The sequence below is a fragment of the Podarcis muralis genome, chromosome 4, assembly GCF_964188315.1.
Source record: "Podarcis muralis chromosome 4, rPodMur119.hap1.1, whole genome shotgun sequence".
In the NCBI taxonomy this organism is placed as follows: domain Eukaryota; kingdom Metazoa; phylum Chordata; class Lepidosauria; order Squamata; family Lacertidae; genus Podarcis; species Podarcis muralis.
In genome coordinates, this window is record NC_135658.1 from 2662576 (window position 1) to 2688219 (window position 25644).

At 45.1% G+C, this 25644-nt stretch overlaps 3 protein-coding genes across 3 annotated transcripts in view; 1 reads left to right on the forward strand and 2 right to left on the reverse strand.

Annotated features, from left to right (window-relative positions):
• LOC114595227 (uncharacterized) overlaps nucleotides 1-20508 on the reverse strand; it is a 56517-nt gene extending 36009 nt beyond the window's left edge. Inside the window, exons 1-2 of the mRNA XM_077927819.1 lie at nucleotides 19493-20508; nucleotides 19209-19290 (exon numbers count right to left, since the gene is read on the reverse strand). Coding sequence (XP_077783945.1) covers nucleotides 19209-19290; nucleotides 19493-20002 — 592 coding nt within the window. The 5' untranslated portion in view covers nucleotides 20003-20508. The remainder of the gene's footprint in view (nucleotides 1-19208; nucleotides 19291-19492) is intronic.
• The window catches only part of LOC114595223 (uncharacterized), a 646585-nt gene that overhangs the window by 245228 nt on the left and 375713 nt on the right, over nucleotides 1-25644 (forward strand). The gene's annotated exons all lie outside the window — the stretch shown is intronic.
• On the reverse strand, nucleotides 1075-17913 carry LOC144327584 (uncharacterized). The gene is made up of 3 exons (XM_077927903.1): nucleotides 17841-17913; nucleotides 7490-7616; nucleotides 1075-3511 (listed from the first exon to the last, which is right to left on the reverse strand). The coding sequence occupies exons 1-3, from the start codon at nucleotides 17910-17912 to the stop codon at nucleotides 1179-1181; spliced, it is 2532 nt and encodes an 843-aa protein (XP_077784029.1). The 5' UTR covers nucleotide 17913; the 3' UTR covers nucleotides 1075-1178.

The following is a 25644-nucleotide window of genomic DNA, read 5'->3' on the forward strand; positions in this document are numbered from 1 at the left end:
ACTGGGACAGATACAACAGACTACCCAGAGCTGACTGAAAAATCTCAGCATTTTTGAACTCAGCGCATTCTACTTGCTGACTATGTTTCACATAACTTGTCTCCATGGGTGTCCTGACCCTGCATTCAGACATCCTGAACTTCTCAAGCAGTGATGCTGACTTGAATAAAATATTGGTGGGGGGGCCAGGTAAGGCCCTCCTTACACAATCAATCACATGATACATGCACATCATTTGAATGGCAATGCCTATAATGGCAGTGATTTTTTTAAAAAAGTAATATTTTGAGCCCGTAGTTCAATTTCCAGCAGCTCCCCTTGCCCCAGAGAACACTTCTAGCATTCCATCTCCCCTACCTGTGTCCATTTGGTATCATCCTTTCAAGGTTTTTTCCTGTCCATTGTGTTTGTCTTTCATTTGTTCTCCTATGTGTGTTGCCAGTAGAAGCCACAATTCTGTGGGTACTCTAGGTGGTGCAGAAAACACCTAGAAGCTCCTTAGAGGTTCAAGTGCCGATAAACTTCAGTTTTGTTATCTATAAATTCCAATTAGCCAGCAGAGGGTGTCACAGGGCCAGCCTACCTTCCCTTTAGAGCAAACATGGGTCTCCAGCTGTTTTTGGACTACAACTCCCATCATCCCTAGCTAGCAGGACTAATGGAAAGGGATGATGGAAACTGTAGTCCAGGAGCTGCTGGGAACCCAAGTTTGGGAAACCCTGCTTCAAAGCAACTTTTGCGTTTGGCCTGCAAATATGGGACCTGTCCACCTTTGTATTTTCTTGTATTTTGATTTTCTTGTGACCTGTGTACATTATTTATTTATTTATTTATTTATTGAGGGAAAATTCAAAGAGAAATTGTATGGCAAGTTGTGGAAGAATAAAAGGTTGTGTTTGGGGGGGGGAACCCTGGGGCGTGGCCCCCTCAGATATTTTATTGGGGGACAAAGACCCCATGGGCTTTAAGAGTTGGTGCCTAGTCCCTACACCCACATGTCTCAGGAATGTTACAACATAAAAACACAAGATAAAAACACAAAACCAATGTTAATCAGCCAAAGGTGGAGATTTGTCTGGTTCCTAAACATGTTTAATGGTTTTTCCGACCTTTGTATAGATTCTTTGATGGAAAGTGAGATTGGAGCTCCTCCAGAAGCTCTTTCCACATTCCACACACTAATATGTTTTCTCCCCTGTATGAATTCTTTGATGGGAAGTGAGATTGGAGCTATGAGTGAAGCTCTTTCCACATTCCACACACTGATAGGGTTTCTCCCCTGTATGAATTCTCTGATGGGAAGTGAGATGGGAGCTCTGACTGAAGCTATTTCCACATTCCACACACTGATAGGGTTTCTCCCCAGTATGAATTCTTTGATGGGAAGTGAGAGAGGACCTCTTCCTGAAGCTATTTCCACATTCCACACACTGATAGGGTTTCTCCCCTGTATGAATTCTTTGATGGGAAGTGAGATCAGAGCTCTGACTGAAGCTCTTTCCACATTCCACACACTGATAGGGTTTCTGCCCTGTATGAATTCTTTGATGGGAAGTGAGAGAGGAGCTTTCAGTGAAGCTCTTTCCACATTCCACACACTGATAGGGTTTCTCCCCAGTATGAATTCTTTGATGGGAAGTGAGAGAGGACCTATTCCTGAAGCTCTTTCCACATTCCACACACTGATAGGGTTTCTGCCCTGTATGAATTCTTTGATGGGAAGTGAGATTGTGGCTGTGATGAAAGTTCTTTCCACATTCCACACACTGATAGGGTTTCTCCCCTGTATGAATTCTTTGATGCGAAGTGAGATTGGAGCTCTGACTGAAGCTCTTTCCACATTCCACACACTGATAGGGTTTCTCCCCTGTATGAATTCTTTGATGCGAAGTGAGATAGGAACTCTTACTGAAGCTCTTTCCACATTCCACACACTGATAGGGTTTCTCCCCAGTATGAATTCTTTGATGGGAAGTGAGTTTGGAGCTATCAGTGAAGCTCTTTCCACATTCCACACACTGATAGGGTTTCTCCCCTGTATGAATTCTTTGATGCGAAGTGAGATTGGAGCTCTGACTGAAGCTCTTTCCACATTCCACACACTGATAGGGTTTCTCCCCTGTATGAATTCTTTGATGCGAAGTGAGATAGGAACTCTTACTGAAGCTCTTTCCACATTCCACACACTGATAGGGTTTCTCCCCAGTATGAATTCTTTGATGGGAAGTGAGTTTGGAGCTATGAACGAAGCTCTTTCCACATTCCACACACTGATAGGGTTTCTCCCCAGTATGAATTCTTTGATGCGAAGTGAGAGTGGAGCTTTCAGTGAAGCTCTTTCCACATTCCACACACTGATAGGGTTTCTCCCCAGTATGAATTCTTTGATGGGAAGTGAGAGAGGAGCTCTTCCTGAAGCTCTTTCCACATTCCACACACTGATAGGGTTTCTCCCCAGTATGAATTCTTTGATGGGAAGTGAGATCAGAGCTCTGACTGAAGCTCTTTCCACATTCCACACACTGATAGGGTTTCTCCCCAGTATGAATTCTTTGATGCGAAGTGAGTTTGGAGCTATAAGTGAAGCTCTTTCCACATTCCACACACTGATAGGGTTTCTCCCCAGTATGAATTCTTTGATGGGAAGTGAGTTTAGAGCTCTTACTGAAGCTCTTTCCACATTCCGCAAACTGATAGGGTTTCTCCCCAGTATGAATTCTTTGATGGGAAGTGAGAGAGGACCTCTTCCTGAAGCTCTTTCCACATTCCATGCACTGATAGGGTTTCTCCCCTGTATGAATTCTCTGATGCCTAGTGAGATGGGAGCCGTGACTGAAGCTCTTTCCACATTCCACACACTGATAGGGTTTCTCCCCTGTATGAATTCTCTGATGGGAAGTGAGATTGGTGCTCCTACTGAAGCTCTTTCCACATTCCACGCACTGATAGGGTTTCTCCCCTGTATGAATTCTCTGATGCCTAGTGAGAGAGGAGCCGTGACTGAAGCTCTTTCCACATTCCACACACTGATAGGGTTTCTCCCCAGTATGAATTCTTTGATGGGAAGTGAGTTTGGAGCTCTTACTGAAGCTCTTTCCACATTCCGCAAACTGATAGGGTTTCTCCCCTGTATGAATTCTCTGATGGGAAGTGAGATCGGTGCTCCTACTGAAGCTCTTTCCACATTCCACGCACTGATAGGGTTTCTCCCCTGTATGAATTCTCTGATGCCTAGTGAGAGAGGAGCCCTGACTGAAGCTCTTTCCACATTCCATGCACTGATAGGGTTTCTCCCCTGTATGAATTCTCTGATGCTTAGTGAGATCCGAGCTCGAACTGAAGCTCTTTCCACTTTCCACACACTGATAGAGTTTCTTTCCAAGGATATTTTGTTGATGGGAAGTGGAATGGGAGCGCTGACTGCAGCTTTCTCCACACTCCAAATTTTCACGTGGCTTTTCCTCTCTGGGGATTTTATCGTGGTCACCTTTGTTCTTGATTTCATCATAATCTGCAATGGAGACAAAAAGGGATTAGAGCCTCAAGAACAAATGGAGAAGAAATTAAGGGAGTTCAGTGTGTGTTTCTTACCTTTGTTGTTTGTCAATAACCAACATATTTATTATCAGATTTTGTTGAGTTGTTGACTGCTGCTTTGTTTGCTATAGAGTAGTGGCCAAAATTGTGGAAGACTTTTGCAGAAAAGTGTATTTCAGAGGTTTGATGGCTCATAACACTGCTTCTTTTGGAGTAATATCATACAATTATGTATCAACGGAAATTGTTCATTTACCCATATTCTATCTAATGTTATAGCCAAATAACCAGAAAAAGGAAGCACAACTTGCTTAGGTTGACTGTGTGTCTTTTTGTGGTTGGTTTTTTTGTGTTCTTGTAAAACATAATAAAATTATAGAAATGGCACAAAGAGTTGACTGGTCATCCAGAAAGCGATGTAAAATTGTACTGTTTAATGAACAATGCTACAGTTATGAAGAAACTGATGAAAGATAAGGAAAAACTTAACCAGACTGGCCATTATATATTTTTGAAGAGGTATCAGGAGACTTAGTCACTATAAAATCAGACCGGTAAAGGCAGGGAAAGGTGCACAAAGGCAAGTAACGATGGACGAGTGGAGAGACTGTCCCTACATGACAGAAGAAAATCATCTGGGTGTATACAAGATGACATGGCGCAATTTAATGTGAAGTTGAGTGCAAGGACTGGTCAAAATGTTATAATTCTAAGGAATAAGCCATTGTCATCTCACAAGCAAAGGTTGAAAAGATTAAACCCATGTTAACTGGACAGCTGAACAATGGAACAGTGTTATTTGGAGCAATGAGACCCAAATCAGATAAGATTTACATCCACTTGCATTACACCGACCACGAAACACTCAGATATTGTGTTGATCTGGGGTTGTATGGCAGCAAAAGGTGTGGGCAAAATTTACATCATTAATGGGGATGTAAATGCCCTAAAATGCATAAATGAAAGACTTGCGCGCAAACTGAACCGTTCCTCAGGTGATCTTTTCCCAGATGCTGAAGCACGTTGTCAGGGAACTGCCCTCGGTTCAGGAGGGAGAGAGGAAAAGCCGAATGGATTACAGAGAGCCTCCAGGGATCGTGGGAAGCAGCTCCTCTTCAACGGAGGAGAATAAAGACGCCTCCAGTGGAGCGGCGCTGCAGGAGTCGGAAGAGGCAAGACAGTGCCAGGACAACTTGCCTGGGCAAAGTGGGGAGGAGAGGGGTCCTCTGTTCCCCACACCCTCCTTGCGCAGAAAGCATCCGCGCAGAGAGGGGAGGCACAGACTGGGAGTCAAGAAGCTGCTTTGCTGGGGAAAGTTTAGGAACCGCCCACTCACGGATTCTGCCAACGAATGAGCCAGCCACGGGAGAGTGGCGATCCGGATGGATAAGGTTTATTTTGGCAGCAAAAGCAAGGCTTCACAGCTAAGCAGGGAGATATTTGCCTGCTTGCTCTCGAGCAACCCCTTGGAAACATCACACACACACACACACACACACACACACATATATATATATATTCTATTTTCTATTTCAACAGGATTCCGCTCCATGTCGTGTTGCTGCTGTGTGCAAAAGGTGCTTTCAAGATAAAGATATTTCACTGCCGGAATGGCCTGGGAATAGCCCAAACTTTAACCCAATCAGAAATCTATGGAGCCGACTAAAGAAACTTGTTAGTCAGAAGCAACCCAGCAATAAAGTCCAATTAACAGAGGCAATAATTTAATCTTGGTTTCACTTTATTACAGCTGCAGTACTAAAAACTTGGTTCATATCATGGGAAGGCATTGTAAGGCCTTAATTAAAGCTAAAGGTTGCCAATGGGTATGACTGCTGTTCTCATAAATACTCCTTCATAAAAGTTCTTTCATTACATTCTTCATTAGATTATCCTTTATTGCTATATAATTTTATGGTATTACTCCACACAAAAGTGGTGTTATGAGCCATCAAACCTCAGAAATACACTTTTCACAAAAGGTTTCCACAATTTTGGCTACTAGGAGAAGTTCACTTTAAAGTTAATGTTCTATTTATATGGGATCAAAAAAATGGGCAAAAAAAATGAGAGGCACAAATACAAGATGGGTGACACCTGGCTTGAGAGCAGTACATGTGAAAAGGATCTAGGAGTCTTGGTTGACCACAAACTTGACATGAGCCAACAGTGTGACGTGGCAGCTAAAAAAGCCAATGCAATTCTGGGCTGCATCAATAGGAGTATAGCATCTAGATCAAGGGAAGTAATAATGCCACTGTATTCTGCTCTGGTCAGACCTCACCTGGAGTACTGTGTCCAGTTCTGGGCACCACAATTCAAGAAGGACACTGACAAACTGGAACGTGTCCAGAGGAGGGCAACCAAAATGGTCAAAGGCCTGGAAACGATGCCTTATGAGGAACGGCTAAGGGAGCTGGGCATGTTTAGCCTGGAGAAGAGGAGGTTAAGGGGTGATATGATAGTCATGTTCAAATATATAAAAGGATGTCGCATAGAGGAGGGAGAAAGGTTGTTTTCTGCTGCTCCAGAGAAGCGGACACGGAGCAATGGATCCAAACTACAAGAAAGAAGATTCCACCTAAACATTAGGAAGAACTTCCTGACAGTAAGAGCTGTTCGACAGTGGAATTTGCTGCCCAGGAGTGTGGTGGCGTCTCCTTCTTTGGAGGTCTTTAAGCAGAGGCCTGACAACCATATGTCAGGAGTGCTCTGATGGTGTTTCTTGCTTGGCAGGGGGTTGGACTCGATGGCCCTTGTGGTCTCTTCCAACTCTATGATTCTATGATTCTACTACAGTGTTACATTGATTTGAGAACAGTTCTGTTCTGGAAAAGATTAAGTTTGTAAACCATCTTCATCATCATCATCATCATCATCATCATCATCATCACTGCTACTACTACCTGAGATTCAATAAGTCTAGCTCTTCTCTGGGATGAATTTTGTTTGGCCCAACCATGGCATCCCCTCCATCTCCATTGTCAGTCATTTCTTTCATAGAATCATAGAGTTGGAAGAGACCACAAGGGCCATCGAGTCCAACCCCCTGCCAAGCAGGAAACACCATCAGAGCACTCCTGACATATGGTTGTCAAGCCTCTGCTTAAAGACCTCCAAAGAAGGAGACTCCACCACACTCCTTGGCAGCAAATTCCACTGTCAAACAGCTCTTACTGTCAGGAAGTTCTTCCTAATGTTTTTGATCAACCCAAGACTGACAGGAGCAAATACAAAACCAGAAAACCTGAAGCTACGTATGTGGTGTCCGGTACGTTTCCACAGCTCTCTGGGATTAATTTTGTTTGGCCCAACCATAGCATCCCCTCCATCTCCATTGTCAGTTGTTTCTTTGGTCAACCCAAGACTGACAGGAGCAAAAACAAAAACAGAAAACCTGAAGCTCCACATTTCCTGGACTTATAGCAGAGCGGCACAGTGAGTGCTGCTTGTGTGTGTGAGCTTGCAGAACTCAGAGTCCAATACACTGCTGTTCCTCTAAATAAGAAAGCTTTATTGTATGTACAGCAAGATAAACCATCGGAAGATGCAGACGTTGCGTCTTCCATGTCTCAGCAGAAAACGAAAGTCAGAAAGAACGAAGAAACAGCTTTCCCGGATGTTGAGAAAGCGCCTCCCCAGATGCAGGACACTCAATGAGCTGTTAACCCTGTAAGCTCTAAAGCTCACAACTTATCTTTCCTAACAATTCTGAAGCTGACATTGAAGATGGCCTGGGCAGTTCAGACCAGCCTGATCGTGGTAGGAAAAGGAATAATTTGAGGAAGATTGTTCAAAGAAAATACTGTAACTTACTGTTTATTGTGGGGGTGTTAGGTTCCCAGGTGTTATAGGGGGCACTGTTGAGCTCTGTGAAAATATATGAGGTTGGTTCCATAGAGGTATGTTTTGAATTTCCAGGCTGATATGATGATCCCACAGGGAGCCTTACCAAGAGAGGCCACGATCCCACGAGTCTCCTCCATGACGTCCTTATGCAGAGCTCTCTGGGCAGGATCCAGGAACGCCCACTCCTCGTCCGTGAAACGAATGGTGACATCTTCAAAGCAGACTGGACCCTAAAAGAAAAAGGGAAATGTCCTCCTCTGAGACAGCAGAAATATGATCTGCTCCACAATGCTCTGTTGTTTCCTTCCTGTAAATAATAATAATAATAATAATAATAATAATAATAATAATAATAATTTATTATTTATACCCCGCCCATCTGGCTGGGTTGCGGTGTTGTTTCAATAGGATTGCTAGCTGCACATTTTATTTATAGATGCTTATTTTATTCTGCCTTTTAATTATGCGTATCCGTCTTTGTGCAAATAGGTGGTACTCCACCTTGTGGTTTTCAAGTCACTCTGCCTACACAAGCATTCCAGTTTTCCCGATGGGAGGATCCACTTTCTCCTCTCCTCGTGAGTTGTTCTAGGGAGGTTCCCTCCCAATGCCCTAGGGCCAAATTCAAGGGGTTCATGGGGGCATGGAGAGGGGGAGGGGAGGAATGGGGGGCAGGCTCCATTTTCCAGCGGATGGCGCTGGTTAGGTGAATCCAGGCCACTATTTGTTCTCATTTGTCCACTGCTTAGAAACCAGTTTTTGCATTCAGTGATCAGTCTAGAATTAAGATAAGCCTATTTTGGATGGCCCCCTTCATGGATCACTGCCTTGCCGTGGCGAAGGGGCTTGAATAACTCAGAGAAGCTATGAGCTATGTGGTGCAGGGCCACCCAAGATGGACAGGTCATAGTGGAGAGTTTTGACCAAACGTGATCCACTTGGAGCAGGAACCGGTAAGCCACTCCAGTATCCCTGCCAAGAAAACTCCATGGACAAAGACAACAGGCATATAAAAGTTATGACGCTGGAAGATGAGCCCCTCAGGTCGGAAGGCGTCCAACATGCTACTGAGGAAGAGCGGAGGACAAGTACAAGTAGATTCAGAGCTGATGAAGCGGCTGGGCCAAAGCCGAAAGGACGCTCAGTTGCGGATATGCCTGGAAGCGAAAGGAAAGTCCAATGATGTAAAGAAAAATATTGCATAGGAACCTGGAATGTAAGAACCATAAACCTTGGTAAGTTGGATGGGGTCAAAAATGAGATGGCAAGAATAAATATTGACATCCTGGGCATCAGTGAACTAAAATGGATGGGAATGGGCGAATTTAGTTCGGATGACCATCACATCTACTACTGTGGGCAAGAATCCTGTAAAAGAAATGGAGTGGCCCTCAGAGTCAACAAAAGAGTGGCAAAAGCTGTACTAGGATGCAGTCTCAAAAATGATAGAATGATCTCGATACGAATACAAGGCAGACCTTTTAACATCACAGTAATCCAAGTTTCTGCACCAACCACTGGTGCTGAAGAAACTGAAATTCACCAATTCTATGAAGGCTTACAACACCTTATAGAAATGACACCAAAGAGGGATGTTCTTCTCATTATAGGGGATTGGAATGCTAAAGTAGGGAGTCGAGAGATAAAAGGAACAACTGGCAAGTTTGGCCTTGGAGTTCAAAATGAAGCAGGGCAAAGGCTAATAGAGTTCTGCCAAGAGAACAAGCTGGTCATCACAAACACTCTTTTCCAACAACACAAGAGACGACTCTACACATGGACATCACCAGATGGGCAGCATCAAAATCAGATTGATTATATTCTCTGCAGCCAAAGATGGAGAAGCTCTATACAGTCAGCAAAAACAAGACCTGGAGCTGACTGTGGCTCAGATCATCAGCTTCTTATAGCAAAATTCAAGCTTAAACTGAAGAAAGTAGGAAAAACCACTGGGCCGGTAAGATACAATCTAAATCAAATCCCAAATCCCTTATGAATACATAGTGGAAGTGAGGAACAGGTTTAAGGATTTAGATTTGGTGGATAGAGTGCCTGAAGAACTATGGATGGAGGCTCGTAACATTATACAAGAGGCAGCAACTAAAACCATCCCAATGAAAAGTAAATGCAAGAAAGCAAAGTGGCTGTCCAACGAGGCCTTACAAATAGCGGGGGAGAGAAGGCAAGCAAAATGCGAGGGAGATAGTGAAAGATACAGGAAACTGAATGCAGATTTCCAAAGAATAGCAAGGAGAGACAAGAAGGCCTTCTTAAACGAGCAATGCAAAGAAATAGAGGAAAACAATAGAATGGGAAAAACCAGAAATCTGTTCAAGAAAATTGGAGATATGAAAGGAACATTTTGTACAAAGATTTCCATAATAAAAGACAAAAGTGGAAAGGACCTATCAGAAGCAGAAGACATCAAGAAGAGGTGGCAAGATCAGTCTACATCCCAATCCCAAAGAAGGGCAGTGCCAAAGAATGCTCCAACTACCGCACAATTGCACTCATTTCACACGCTAGCAAGGTTATGCTTAAAATTCTACAAGGCAGGCTCAAGCAGTATGTGGACCGAGAACTCCCAGAAGTGCAAGCTGGATTTAGAAGAGGCAGAGGAACCAGAGACCAAATTGCATACATGCGCTGGATTATGGAGAAAGCTAGAGAGTTCCAGAAAGACATCTACTTCTGCTTCATTGACTATGCAAAAGCCTTTGACTGTGTCGACCACAGCAAACTATGGCAAGTTCTTAAAGAAATGGGAGTGCCTGATCACCTCATCTACAGTTAGAACTGGATATGGAACAACTGATTGGTTCAAAATTGGGAAAGGAGTACGACAAGGCTGTATATTGTCCCCCTGCTTATTTAACTTATATGCAGAATTCATCATGCGAAAGGCTGGGCTGGATGAATCCCAAGCCGGAATTAAGATCGCCGGAAGAAATATCAACAACCTCAGATATACAGATGACACAACCTTGATGGCAGAAAGTGAGGAGGAATTAAAGAACCTTTTAATGAGGGTGAAAGAGGAGAGCACAAAATATGGTCTGAAGGTCAACATCAGAAAAGCGAATATCATGGCCACTGGTCCCATCACCTCCTGGCAAATAGAAGGGGAAGAAATGGAAGCAGTAAGAGCTTTTACTTTCTTGGGCTCCATGATCACTGCAGATGGTGACAGCAGTCACAAAATTAAAAGACGCCTGCTCCTTGGGAGAAAGGTGATGGCATATCTAGACAGCATCTTAAAAAGCAGAGACATCGGGACTTCCGGTCGGCGCCAGTGTTTAATGGCGGTCCTCCCTCCGAGCTCCGGAGGAGGACTGCTTCGCGAGTTCGGGTCTGACCCGCTACGGCAAGTGGGGGACCCCTAAAATCACAGGCGCGGAAGCCTGTGAACAAGGAGACTCAGTGGGCACCAGAAGCGCCCCCTTACTGCGAAAGAGCCTTTTTAAAGGCTCCGGAACAGCATCGGGAGAGTGCGGTGCTGAGAGTCGCAACCCAGCTCGCAGAGCGAAGCCGCGTCGCCATGAATGGAGAGCGCTGATTCCTTCCTGTAAATTGAAATTGGATCGAAAAACCTGTGAGTAGGATTGAACGATTATCTGGACTTTAAAAATTTAAATCTGAAATTTGGCCGGAAATGGGGAAGGTTAAAATTAAGGAAGTCTGCCTTCCCCCGACTGCATGACAGATAAAGCAACGAAAATATAAAGCTGCATCTGAATGAAAATACTGTAGGACTGTTTAAGCCTGGCATCGGACACGAACCTCCTCTCTAGCAAGCAGGGGCAGAGGGGAGAAAAAGTAACTTTATTAACCTGCATGACCTATTTGAAAGAGAAAAGTTTTCCGCTGTCTTAATCCCCTGAAACGGACTGCCAAAATAAGACACCAGGACAGAGAACTGATTTTAGAAACTAGTTACAAAGCTACATAGTTGATATTCTACCTGATACAAAGTTTGGGGGCTTTGCTGCCACAACATATTGGACTGTGTTGACAGAGAAACTACATAGAAAAAGTGTTGCAGCATTTATATTGAAGTTTCCTGGTTTCTTTGTTCTTAGTTCTGTGTTTCCTTCACTTGGACATTTTGTTTTGCTCCCTCTAGAGGGTTGAGAAGTAACAGTTGCAAAGCAACAGATTAAGACAGTGGGATTTTCCATCAGGGAACTGCTCCTGTGAGAACGTCCTTGGGACATGAGCGGCCCAGCGGATGAGATAACCACTAGAGCTAAAGCAAAACAACAACAACAAAAGAAAAGAGGCTCAATATCAAGCCTAACACCGACAGGAGCAGCTGGGCAAGAAAAAGTGACAGCTGTTTCCATGGATTCAATGACACAGGCGTTACTCAAGATAAATCAATCTTTAGAAGCTTTGACAAAGCAGAGTACAGAAAATTCACAAAAATTAACAGAACTAACAGCAAGGTTGGACTTGAATACGAAAAGTGTGACTTCTAATACGGAATCTATAAATAAACTGATTGAAGAAAACTCTGCAACACGTAAAATTGCAGAGGACGCCAGAAATATTGCTGAAGAGACACAGGAAAAATTAGAACCGATCTCCAAAAAAGTATATGAACATGATGCGGCCTTGTCTTTGCTGGAATTACAGAGAAAGGAGAGAAACTTGAAATTAAGATTAGTTCCTGAAAGTGAAGGGGACAGCCTCGTGGAGTTTCTCACACAAGAGTTTTCTGACTTTTGGCAGGAAGAATTGCAGGAGGAAGAATTTAAGATCACAACAGCATTTAGATTGGGCAGGAGACAGAACATAAAGACTCCGAGGGATTGCCTGATTACTTTTAGATCCATGAAAGAAAGGGACAAAATATTAAAACTACATTACCAAAAGGCCTTGGAAACTGAAAATTCCCATATACAAATCTTCAAGGACATCCCTAAATATATTCTGGAGGTGAGAACCTTCTACAAAGATCTGGTCTACCTGCTGGAAAGGAACAATATACTTTTTAGGTGGGAGTTCCCACAAGGACTGTCCTTCAACTACAAGGGAAAGAAGGTGAAAATAAAAACAATTCAAGACAAAGAGAAGTTTTTGGAGAAAAACCATGAGGATCTGCAGAAGGGAACGGTAGACCCAACCTCAGAGGTAAAAGGAGCTGTAGACATCCTGAATCTATCATTTGGACTTAAACCACCATCAGAGGAAGAGCAACAACTTGGAGCGGTAGGAGGAGTGAATGCTAAATAACAAGATGGCCCTGCAATTCCTTAGTTGGAATTGTAATGGGCTGAACATGCCTACGAAAAGACGCCAAGTTTTTCATATTTTGAAAAGAGAACAATTGGATTTGATTTGTTTACAAGAAACTCATGTGACCAGGGTACACAGGAAATTACTTATAAATAAAAGACTAGGACAAGAATTCATCTCATCGGATAAAGTTAAGAAAAGAGGAGTGGTGATTTATGCAAAAGAGAAATTGGCCCCAAAAATGATGTTTAAAGATGAACAAGGAAGATACCTGGCAATTGAAATACAAATACAAGGAGAAAAATTGTTAATAGTCGGAATTTATGCACCAAATGAAGGGAAGGCGGGATTTTTTAAGAAGCTGCATGAAACTCTGATGGACTATTTGGACTACAATGTAGTAATCATGGGAGATATGAATGGTGTGGTTTCTACAAATATGGACAAGGCACAAAGACAGACAATCTCTAAGGAAGGGAGACTTCCGAAGACCTTCTTTGAAATGACTGAAAATATGGACTTGATAGATATTTGGAGAACAAGGAACCCTCTCGAAAGAGAGGGAACTTTCTTCTCTCAAGCAATGATGACCTGGACCAGAATCGACCAAATCTGGATTACTAGTGGGCTGGCTCCAAAGATCAAGAAGATAGAAATCTGCCCAAAGACTTGCTCTGACCATAACGCCGTGAGGATGGAAATGAAACTTACAACAACTGGTCAATTCAGATGGAGAATGAATGACACCCTGTTTCGAGATGAGGAGATCCACAGAAAGGCCCAAAAAACCTTAAAGGACTATTTTGAAATAAACCTAAAAACTGATGTAGAAAAAAGAGTGATCTGGGACGCAAGTAAAGCTGTGATGCGAGGATTCCTAATTCAACAAAATTCGGTAAAAAAGAGAAAGCAAAATGAGAAGAAGGAAAAGATCTTGGAAAAGATAAAAGAAGGAGAGAAGAAATTGAGATCAAAACCAAAGTCCCAGGAGATTTTGAGAGAGATTAAGCTATATCAGACACAATATATGGAATTGATGAATCAAGAGATTGAGTGGAAGATAAAGCAAATGAGACAAAAGACATTTGAATCTGCGGATAAATGTGGCAAACTTCTGGCTTGGCAATTGAAGAAAAGACAGAAACTAAATACAGTTACAAATCTAGAAGTGGATGGAAAGAATATAACTAAACCCAACGAGATTAGAAACTGTTTCTTGAGCTATTTTAAAAAAATATATTCACAAGGACCGCAGAACGAAGAGGATATAGATGAATTCCTTAAAAAATATGGATTACAAAAAATCTCTTATCAAAGTAAGGTGGATCTAAATCAGAGAATAACAGAACAAGAGATAGAAGGTGCCATTCAGAACATGCAATTGGGCAAATCTCCAGGACCAGATGGACTGACTTCCAGATACTATAAAGCTTTGAAGGAGTGGTTGGTACAACCGTTAAAGGAAGTCTGCAACGAGATTTTGGAGGGGAAAGGGGCGCCAGAATCGTGGAAAGAAGCTTATATTACACTCATACCAAAGACAGAGACTGAAAAGACTCAGCTTAAGAACTACCGCCCAATATCATTACTCAATGTGGATTACAAAATTTTTGCAGACATTTTGGCAAAAAGATTGAAAAGAGTGTTGATGGAGAAGATTCACAAGGACCAAGCAGGCTTTCTCCCAAAAAGGCATTTATCAGATAATGTGAGGAACATAATAGACATTTTGGAACTATTGGAGGTGAATATAAACACTAAAGCAGTACTGATATTTGTGGACGCGGAGAAAGCCTTTGACAATATTTCTTGGAGTTTTATGAAAAAGAATCTTCATGGGATGGGGGTAGGCCAAGGATTCGAGAATGGTATGGGTGCGATATATTCTGAACAAAAAGCTAAGTTGATTGTAAATAATGTGATAACTGAAGAACTTAAGATAGAAAAAGGGACACGACAGGGGTGCCCAATTTCCCCACTACTTTTTATCTCGGTTCTGGAGGTGTTGCTAAATATGATTAGAGATGACCAGCAGGTTAAAGGTGTACAGGTCGGAGCAAAACATTACAAGTTAAGAGCTTTTGCAGATGATTTGGTACTTACTTTACAAGAGCCAGATACTAGTACAAAAAGGGTGTTGGAGATAATTCAAGAATTTGGTCAGGTGGCCGGATTTAAATTGAATAAACAAAAGACTAAAGTTTTGGGGGGAAAATTGACATGTATGGAGAGGCAGAAATTCCAGAATGAAACAGGTTTGACAGTGGTTAAGAAGGTGAAATACCTAGGGGTTCATCTGACATCTAAAAACTTGAACTTGTATAAAGACAATTATGAAAAATGTTGGTCAGAAATCAAAAAAGATCTAGAAATATGGTCAAATTTGAAATTGTCAATGTTAGGCCGAATTGCAGTTATCAAGATGAATGTACTGACTAGAATGTTATTTTTGTTTCAAACCTTGCAGATTCTTGAAAAGATGGACTGTTTCAAGAGGTGGCAGAAAGAAATTTCAAAATTTGTCTGGCAGGGCAAAAAGCCCAGAATAAAATTTTAAATAGTGACAGATGTAAAAGAAAGAGGGGGATTTGCCCTGCCGGACTTAAAATTGTACTACGAAGCAGCAGCGTTTTGCTGGCTGAAAGAGTGGATGCTCCTCGAGAATACAGATATCTTGGATTTAGAAGGTTTCAATAACACATTTGGTTGGCATGCATACTTATGGTATGATAAAATTAAAGTGCATAGGGCTTTCAAAAACCATATTGTTAGAAAAGCATTATATAATGTTTGGATAAGATACAAAGACTTGTTGGAAAACAAAACCCCTAGATGGTTGTCACCCTTGGAGGCTAAGGCATTGAAAAAACTCAATATGGAGGCCGAATGGCCAAAGTATTGGGAAATTTTGGAACAAGATGGAAATAAATTGAAGTTACAGAGTCATGAGAAATTGAAACCCAAAGTACGAGATTGGCTCCATTATTATCAAATAATGGAGGTTTACAAACAGGACAGGAAAATTAGCTTCCAGGTGGAGAAATCAAAATTAGAAACTGAACTGTTAAAACCCAATACTAAGAACTTGTCAAGAATGTATAATTTGCTGCTGAAATGGAATACACAAGACGAAACAGTTAAATCAGCTATGATTAAGTGGGCACAGGACATTGGTCATAACATTATGTTTGCTGACTGGGAATGGTTGTGGAACACCGGGATAAAATTCACGGCATGCAATGCTTTAAAGGAAAATATTATGAAAATGATCTATAGGTGGTACACGACCCCAGTCAAGCTAGCAAAGATTTACCATTTGCCTGATAACAAGTGCTGGAAATGTAAAGAATCTGAAGGTACTTTCTACCACCTTTGGTGGACGTGCCCAAAGATTAAGGCCTTCTGGGAGATGATATATAATGAAATGAAAAAAGTACTTAAATGTACCTTCCCTAAGAAACCAGAGGCCTTTCTCTTGGGCATTGTCGGCCAATTGGTGCTAAAGAAAGATAGAACTTTCTTTATGTGTGCTACGACAGCAGCAAGAATACTTATCGCAAAGTATTGGAAGACACAAGATCTACCCACCTTGGAAGAATGGCAGATGAAAGTGATGGACTATATGACACTGGCTGAGATGACTGGCAGAATCCGTGATCAGAGGAAAGAGACGGCGGAAGAGGATTGGAAGAAATTCAAAGTTTATCTTAAGAACTATTATAAAATTGATGAATACTAAAATGTCGAGGTGTTGAGAAAGAAAAAGGGATTACAGTGACATAAGATTAAGTTGAAGAAAAGACTAAGAGGACACATATTTGATAAAATTACTTAGAAGCTGCTGAAATAATTTTGGAAATTGGGATGCAGAAAGGGGAGGTATGGGGGAGTCCGAGAAATGAGGGTTATGAAAAAAAGGTTATGAAATTATACATGTTTGTTTGTCTTTTTATTTGTTTGTATTGTTTAAAAAATGTTGTAAAACCAATAATTTTTTTTTAAAAAATAAATAAATAAAAAGCAGAGACATCACCTTACCAACAAAGGTACGTATAGTTAAAGCCACGGTCTTCCCAGTAGTGATGTATGGAAGTGAGAGCCGGACCATAAAGAAGGCTGATCGCCAAATAATTGATGCTTTTGAGTTATGGTGCTGGAGGAGACTCTTGAGAGTCCCATGGACTGCAAGAAGAACAAACCTCTCCATTCTTAAAGAAATTAGCCCTGAGTGCTCACCGGAAGGACAGACTGTGAAGTTGAGGCTCCAATACTTTGGCCACCTCATGAGAAGAGAAGACTCCCTGGAAAAGACCCTGTTGTTGGGAAAGATGGAGGGTACAAGGAGAAGGGGACGACAGAGAATGAGATGGTTGGACAGTGTTCTCGAAGCTACAAACATGAGTCTGACCAAACTGTGGGAGGCAGTGGAAGACAGGAGTGCCTGGTGTGCTCTGGTACATGGGGTCACGAAGAGTCGGACACGACTAAACGACTAAACAACAACAACAATTTTGGATGGCCATCTGTCTTGGATGATCTAGCAACGCAGGGGGTTGGACTTGATGACCCTTGGGGTCCCTTTCAACTCTAGGATTCCATGAAAACTGCAACTACAGATGAATCCTACTGGCAAAATTCAGAAGGCTGGTGTCAGAGTTCTTTGGGTAGGAAATCCCACACTACACAGCTGGAGTTCACACTTTCTTAGCAAGAACACGGTATTCACAGACTTGGCTGAGTTTCGGGCCTCATGAGAACAGCAGCTCATTCCCAGAGGGTCTGTAAGTTTGCATAATCTAGCAGAGATTCCTGCAACGCAGGGGGTTTCCTGGATTTGAGAGACAAGCAGGGAGGGTGGCTTCTGGCAGAAGGAGAGGGAGCCACCGATGGCTCCTCCTTCTCCTGACTCACCTCTGCCTCTCGACTTCCCTCTCCCACTCGCTTCCTTCCTCTTCTGCCTCTGATTCTGCACTGCATTCTGCCACAGTGTCTCCCAGCTCACTAAGCCCTGTTACCCCTTTAGCTTCTGACATCTCCTTTTCCCAGGCTTCTCCCTCTGATCACTCATCCTTCTTCCACCTCCACTCCTTGGGCTCTGAGCCATCTTCCCTTCCTGGTTCCCCAGCTGCTTCCTCCCACCATTCCTCTGTGCCCAACCAGTCCATGACATTGCTCCATCCCTCAGCCTCTGTCCCCACAAGGCAGCTTCCCCTGACCTGATCTGGTTCCACAGCCGCTGCTTCACTTCTGCCCCCATGAAAAGGCGGATCAGGAGGTTTTGCTGGCATCCTTCTGCCACCTGCAAGAGAGAAAATGTAAACAGGACGCCAGGAGTGCCTACTACTCTCACAGGGGAAACAGGGCATCTCTAACTGCAGATGGACCTTTCAGAAAGCCATACTTGCTGAGAGCATTTGGATGTTTGTGCCCATTTCATATGTTAGATGTGCAGAAACCCATCTCCCCTCCTCTGGACCCTTGCTCCCAACTGTCTCCCCGCAAAACAAGATGAAAAGAATATCAGTGTTTGTAAAAAAAAAAAAAAAAGGTTCTGTTGGCATAAAAGAGTCCCCGAGAAGAGTATCCTTGCAGAGTACTGGTGTAGCTGCTCTGTGAGTCGCCTACTGTGATCCTCTAGGAGTTCAGACTGTTCCAGTAGCCGATGCTGAGTGCTTTCCTGATCCTCAGATCCTAGCTGCCCCAGCGTCACTGCAGACAGTTACAGCTTGCCACCAACTGCTCCAACGCACAGCCACTGGCTCCATACACCACCAGGACTCACCAGCTCCCTGCTCAGATGCTGTCAGTCGTTTTGCACTCTGCACAAGCTCAGAAACACTGGGCCCATAACCTGTCAGTTTTTGTAAAAAAAAGGGGGGGTTCTGACCTCCCTTTGTTGCCTCAGCCTGGTCCTCGGACCCTTGTTGTCATAAAAGAGTCCACAAGAAGAGTAACCTTGCAGAGTACTTTCTGCTTTTATTCTTAAAAGCCTTTCTGCAAAAGCGACTGACCAACTGTACACACTGTTGGTTTCTGCTTCCTCACTAAGCAGTGAATGCATGTCACAAGAAATTGTTTTGCATTCCACACTCCAAGTTACTGTTGGATTCCCACAGGAATGGGAGACTGGATGTGACGTACACTGGTTTCCTGTTTTTCACTCTTCTCTCGGTTTCTTTGTTAGAGAGACAGGTTGCTTCTCTGCTCTCACAGAGGCAAGATGCATGTTTGTATTCTCTCAGCATAGAGTGGAAATAAAGTTGAGAATGTGGCACATACTGCTTATCCTTCTGCTGTGTGGACTACTCTGCTTGGGCTCAAGATAAGACGAGCCTGTATCAGCTTCAGATGGGCCGAAGCTGGTCAAAATCTCACACACACAGCAACACTACCAGCTTTCACCAACCAACCCAAACCAAAGTAACATTTCTCACTCTATATATACAACCTGGTGCAGGCCGCTGACCCAGCTTTTTAAGCATTAAAGAAACAGCTGCCAATTTTTAGCCATGACAAAGAACCCTCAGATGAGTTGGAAAACCAACAGAATGACACCAGTGGAGAAAAACCACCTTCCTCCTTACCCAGTGGCCTCTCTCTGGTGTCCAACGGAGGCCTCACTGCCTCACAGGAATCCAGGTCCATTTCTGCAAAGAGATCCTTTCCCTGAGAAAGAAACAAGGATTCAAAACAGAGAATGGCGAGAAATATTAGTAAAAGAATGACAAAGTCAAAAACATTCAGGGTGTGAGATCTCATTCCATGGATGCCTTCCCAGAAAACGGATGGGCCAACAGTAGAGCATTATGGGATGTTCTCCATCCTGTTTGGAGCTCCTTTGGAGTATCCAGAGGAAAGTCTCTCTCACCTGCTTTCTCTCCTCTGCCTGACTCAGGAGGAAACCTTCGGCCAGGGCCACCGCCTGGGAACTGGTCTCCGCTCCGCATTCCCTCACCCAGCTCTCCATCTCCGGTGGAAGGACAGCCAGGAACTGCTCCAAGATCACAAGATCCAGCATCTCAGCTTTCATGTGCCTTTCTGGCTTCAGCCACTGACGGTCAAGGTGGTAAAATCGGCTGCAAACCTCTCGGGGTCCTTTGGCCTCCTGGCAGCAGAACTGCCTCAACTGCTGACTCTGAACCTCTGAGCGGAGGGTGTCCTCCTCACTCAGGATCTTCTGCACAGAGTTTTCCCAGAATCCCCCACTGCTCCCAGTTTGGCTGGCATGGCCTCTTCCTGCTCCAGGGCCAGATGTGTCTCGCTCATCCATCTGTGCTCTCAGGAAGCCTCTGAGAGATCGGAAGGAACCTTTTGGTCTTCTGCCAAGTTCTGCCCGTCTAAATGAGAAGCTGCAGCAAATCCTACAAAGCAAATACATTGTTCTGTTACAGAATTTGTAGGTCAGTAGAAGAAAAAGAATCCCTGAGCAAGCATGGATGAGTCTTGCTGGGAACTAGGGCTGGACTGCACCGCATTCCAGTCCATGAGCTATCTTTTCGGGGGGGAAAGAAGAGGAGGAGGAGAAGAAATATGTCTCTAGCCTTCTAGCAATGCAAAATGTGGAGGCAGCTGAAGGGATTTCTGTGAGATTAATCAACCTGGTTTCTCCTGCCTTCCAGTCAATGCATGAAGTCAGAACTGACTGACAAGGGAGTCATTTGTATCTTGTGAATAATGGATGCTTGGCTCTAGTGGGGGTCCTCACCTGGGGGTCCTCAGGAGTTGTTCTCCCCCCACCCCCACTCCCCTGCTTCTGTCTCCTTTTCTTGCACTTGGACTCTCTGCCGCTCTCCAGACAGACTCCTGTGGTGGGGTCCCTTTTTCTTTGCTCCGAGGGCCAGGAATGTATCTGGCCAACCCCTGAGGGCCAAGTGGATGAGGCCAAAGACACCTCCCCTGAAATTTAGGCGGGTAATTTAGTATTAGTAATAATAATAATAATAATTTATTATTTGTACCCCGCCCATCTGGCTGGGTTTCCCCAGCCACTCTGGGCAGCTTCCAACAAAGATGAAAGATACACTAAAATGTCACATATTAAAAACTTCCCTGAACAGGGCTGCCTTCAGATGTCTTCTGAATGTCAGGTAGATGTTTTTCGCTTTGACATCTGATGGGAGGGCGTTCCACAGGGCGGGCGCCACTACCGAGAAGGCCCTCTGCCTTGTTCCCTGTAACTTGGCCTCTCGCAGTGAGGGAACCGCCAGAAGGCCCTCGGAGCTGGACCTCAGTGTATGGGCAGAACGATGGGGGTGGAGACGCTCCTTCAGGTATACTGGACCGAGGCCGTTTAGGGCTTTCAAGGTCAGCACCAACACTTTGAATTGTGCTCGGAAACGTAATGGGAGCCAATGTAGGTCTTTCAAGACCAGTGTTATATGGTCTCGGCGGCCGCTCCCAGTCACCAGTCTAGCTGCCGCATTCTGGATTAGTTGTAGTTTCTGGGTCACCTTCAAAGGTAGCCCCACGTAGAGCGTGTTGCAGTAGTCCAAGCGTGAGATAACTAGAGCATGCACCACTCTGGCGAGACAGTCCGTGGGCAGGTAGGGTCTCAGCCTGCGTACCAGATGGAGCTGGTAGACAGCTGCCCTGGACACAGAGTTAACCTGCGCCTCCATGGACAGCTGTGAGTCCAAAATGACTCCCAGGCTGCGCACCTGGTCCTTCAGGGGCACAGTTACCCTATTCAGGAACAGGGAATCCTCCACACCTGCTCACCTCCTGTCCCCCAAAAACAGTACTTCTGTCTTGTCAGGATTCAACCTCAATCTGTTAGCCGCCATCCATCCTCCAACCGCTTCCAGACACTCACACAGGACCTTCACCGCCTTCACTGGTTCTGATTTAAAAGAGAGGTGGATGGCTTAACACACACATAGCCATTGATGCCAAGGTCCCTGGAGGCTCAGGGACTAGGAGCGCCCATTTCCGGCTGGTTTTCCAGCAACAATCCTTTGCACTTGGACTCTCTGCTGCTCTCAAGACAGAGACAGACTCCTGGGGTGGGGTCCCTTTTTCATTGCTCTGAGGGACAACCTGCTGAGTGCCAAGTGAGTTGTGCCAAAGATACCTCCCTTGAAATTTAGGTGTGTAATTTAGTATTAGTATTCTGTTAGATAGCTTAACACCCAGAGAGACATTGATGCCAAGGTCCCTGGAGGCTCGGTGAGTAGCAGCGCCTATTTCCAGGTGGTTGTCCAGCAACAATCCCTTTGGGAGAGAGAGGATGTGGTCCTGGGATGCCCTGCTCTGGGTGCGAGGGGATTGCTGCAGTGGCCTCCGTGGGGAGCTGCCCTGGGAGACACTGGGAAACTGGTCCCCAATGCAGCAGCCAGACTCTGGGCTGGGATCCCTCTCTTTATCCCTGGCCTTCCTCTCCCACCTTTTTTTTTGGGGGGGGGGGCTAGTCCACCTCCTCGTCTGGTCTTGGAAAACCATTTGCACATGTTTCCTCTGTTGTGCAATGAGGCTGAGCGATGTCACACAGAGTTAAAGTCCCAGGGACTCCTTTGTTTAAAGAAGGGAGATTTTTTCTGAAAGGGGGGGGGCAAATGAGTTTGGGACCCTCTGATCTGCAGGAAGGAGAGCGTGGCAGACCTGGCCCCTCCCTGGCAGGACCCTCTCCTCCCTGACTTGGGGTCCCCCCCCTGCAGGAGCAGATCAGGCCCCCCAGGCCCCCTCCCCTGCTGCAGCCCTGGGACCCCCACCAGATCCCAGAGAGAGAGGAGACTCACCAGATCCCAGAGAGAGGGGAGACTCACCAGATCCCAGAGAGAGAGAGGAGACTCACCAGATCCCAGAGAGAGAGGAGACTCACCAGATCCCAGAGAGAGAGGAGACTCACCAGATCCCAGGAGGAACAGCGATGCAACCCTGCAGCAGAGACACAAAGCAACACCCCCCCCTTCCTTGCAGGAAAGGACTGGGGAGGGAGGGGCCTTGGCTCTGGAGGACCTGCCCCCCCTTGCTTCCTCTCTAGGAAGGCAGCTCGGTTCCCTTTAACCCTTGCCAAGCCGAGTCCACCCAGCTCAGCCCTCTCTCGCTTGGCAGAACCTCAGATTCTTATTATTTTTAATGGATTTGGGGGGGGCAGCTGCCCCCCTGGCTACGCCAATGCCCAGATATCCTTTTGGGGGTGAAGCTCTTGGCTGGACTCTGAGCATCTCCCTCCCTTCATCAAGAGATCTCAGAGACCTTTAAAACACAGAACACATGAGATGCAGACTGATGATCCACGTGTTACAGACCAAACGTCTGTACCCCTGCCCAAGTGGGTCATAAACAATCAATACATATGATAAGAAGGATGGCCAGGAGGACAACAATCATTATTACCTTTATGTGGACCTGTTTCCTGGCCCTAAAATTAACAGCCTAAGATTAACATATCAGAAAAGCTACAGCAAAGAAACTGCCCACTGTCTTTGATGACCCAGGACGCCTGCCTGTCTAAGTGGGTACGTGACTTGTGAAGAAAGAGAAATGGAACAGGGATGCAGAGGTGTGGATTGGTCAAGAATCATATCAAAATAGTTTAAACCCAGTCAACTCAATGCTTTCATTGCTGACACAGATGGCTTACTCTATATTTGTTATAAATCCTCATAGCAATCCCACCTGATCACTACAGGAAGTGTTGTCTTTTGGCTTGAAGAGCGAAGCTGAGGTTGGCGGAGGAAGGCAGACTTGGGTCAATTCGGTTTCGTTACATAGACGTTTACTTCAAGGGTGGGAGAAGGAAGTATAGTCCTACTTCTGTGAGTGGAGCAGCAGTCTTTCCACTCATGTGATTTACATGCTCTGAAAGTTGGGATCCATTTTGTTATTTTAATTTTAAAAGGATGGAGTGCAACTGGATATTGACCATCTTGTTAGCCTGGGGAGCCACATTCTGGTTGAAGGAGGCCCGGATTGGCCCCCAAGGCCTGGGATGTCCCTCCTTCCCTGCCGTAGGACTTGAAACCCAGGAGAACACTCTTGGAATAGCCTTGCCAGGTGCTCAGGGATGGACTCACCTGTCCCCATGTCCTTCTCTTTGCAGATGTGCAGCGGTTGCACATCCCTCCCCCAGGGGTGAGTATTGGAGAGAACCAGAGCAGGGACTCAGACCTGCCCTCCTTGCCCCCCACTCTGCACTCTCGGGTGTGGAGAAGCCCTCCCTTCGTGAGGAACTGACAGCCTGACTTTTGCCTTTCAGCTGCTGGGAGAAGATCAGCTGTACCTGCCGGAGGTGATTCAGAACTGCCAGGCAGCTCAGCTCAGGGGGCTCTGAACCCAGAACTGCTCCAAGCAGGAGGCGGCCAAAGCCATCCTAGTGAGTGGTGGGAGGTGTGGGAGACCCCCATGGGGAAGTGGGGGAGGGAGGGGCTTTGGGGACGGGGTTGTCCGTCTGCCAGAGAGGAGGACCCTACTGGCTTAGATTCACGTATCCTGTTTGAAAGGGGAATCATCTGAGGGACTTCTTGTGAAAATCTGGGTCAGGAATCTATTCCTGGAATGGACAAACACACAAGACGTAACCGGCTGTGCAGTCACATAAACAATACTCTTCTATATATTCTTACCACAATATCAAATGTTTATCTTGCACATAAACAACACATAAAGTGCAATAATATAGACGAGAGCCAGGGACTCTGTGGTGGGGGCAGGTGAGGGCCGTTTTGGCCCAGACTGGCCCCTGACCCAGAGACGCTCTTTCCTCCCGCAGGACCTCAGATGTTACGCCCTTTGGGAAAGTGGGGAGGAACAAGAACTAGTGGCCAACAGCATCCCTTCTCTGCTGGCCTTTGCCCGAAGTTCCCCCATCTCAGAGCACGTAGCTCTCCCTCGTGGATTCAGTCCTTTCATCACTTCCATCTCCCCAAGAGACTCCCAAGGCTACTCATCCTCTGCAGTTGATAACAGACCTGACTGAAAAGAATGGCTTTCTCTTCTGGTGACACCAGAGAATTCTAGAAGACATTCACCCTTTCCATAGCATTATGGATGCACGATTCCCACAGACTAGTTTCTTGGCAAGACAAGGGCCTTCTCTGGCCACTTGAGTATCCTCCTCAGCATCTCCAAAGAAGGAGCTGGGTTGCAAGAACTGCAGCAAGGGGGGGGCAACCCAGGCTAATGGGGGGGGCTGTCTAACTAGGAAAGCAAGACTCAGAGACAGTTGTGGGAGACCCAGAGACCGGCTTCCTCTGTGCCAGAGCCAAAGCTGCGACAGATGGAGAAGCCAGACCTGCTGGGGGTGTCAGTGCTGTGAGCCCCTCCATCCTACACTGTTACCGGAAAATCCGAGGGCTCCCTTGGACAAAATCAAGACACCAACCAGAGCAAATTGGAAGCAAATCAGCAGCCAGTAGGCTTGGTCTTTATGGTAGAAAAGACTGTCGCGACAGGGCTCCCACCGCCCAGAGGTGAAGCAAAATGGAAGCCCCGAACAAAAGAAGACCCCAATTTTTATTAGCTCATAATCCCCTAAGTTACACCCCTAGAAATACATCATATCTACATCATGACTACATTAAGAACAGGAGGAGTCAGGGGAGGGGTCGCACAGGTAATCAAAGCATCCTGACACCTGGCGGAAGCCCCCTCCCTTCCTCCTCATGAGTCATTTTTAGAAACAAAGAGAAAGGCGCAGTTTCCTGCCCCCTGAGGGGAATCCGGTCACAGTCCCTTTGTCAAAGTCCGTGTTGAATCCACTAGTGTATGCAGTTCATTGTGCCTCTGATAGTTCTTCGTCTGAGCCCATCAAGATGATTATCAAGGTTGCTGTGTCAACTGGGGCAGGGCTGCAGAGTACGTGCCTGGCTGGTCAAGGGATTATGGCTGGCTGGTATCAAACCACCCCCCTTTGACAGTCCTTGAGATATGGAGCAGAATAAAAGTAGTCCGGTGAAAATCCGACGTACGGTTGATTTATGATGAATTTATGAAGATTACCGTCATTGAGGTTCAAAGTACTTTCGCCTTTCAGGAAGTGGCTTGCAACATTTTGATTAAATCAGTCACGGTCAATTGAAC

What these genes read in the sequence shown, in the direction of transcription:
- LOC144327584 (XM_077927903.1), bottom strand. Translation starts at nt 17,912, where the DNA reads ATGCCAGCAAAACCTCCTGATCCGCCTTTTCATGGGGGCAGAAGTGAA. An exon ending in CGGCTGTGGAACCAGATCAG is followed by an intron (nt 7,617 to 17,840) that starts GTCAGGGGAAGC and finishes TTTTTCTTTTAG; the next exon opens with GGTCCAGTCTGCTTTGAAGA. An exon ending in TGGGATCGTGGCCTCTCTTG is followed by an intron (nt 3,512 to 7,489) that starts GTAAGGCTCCCT and finishes TCTCCATTGCAG; the next exon opens with ATTATGATGAAATCAAGAAC.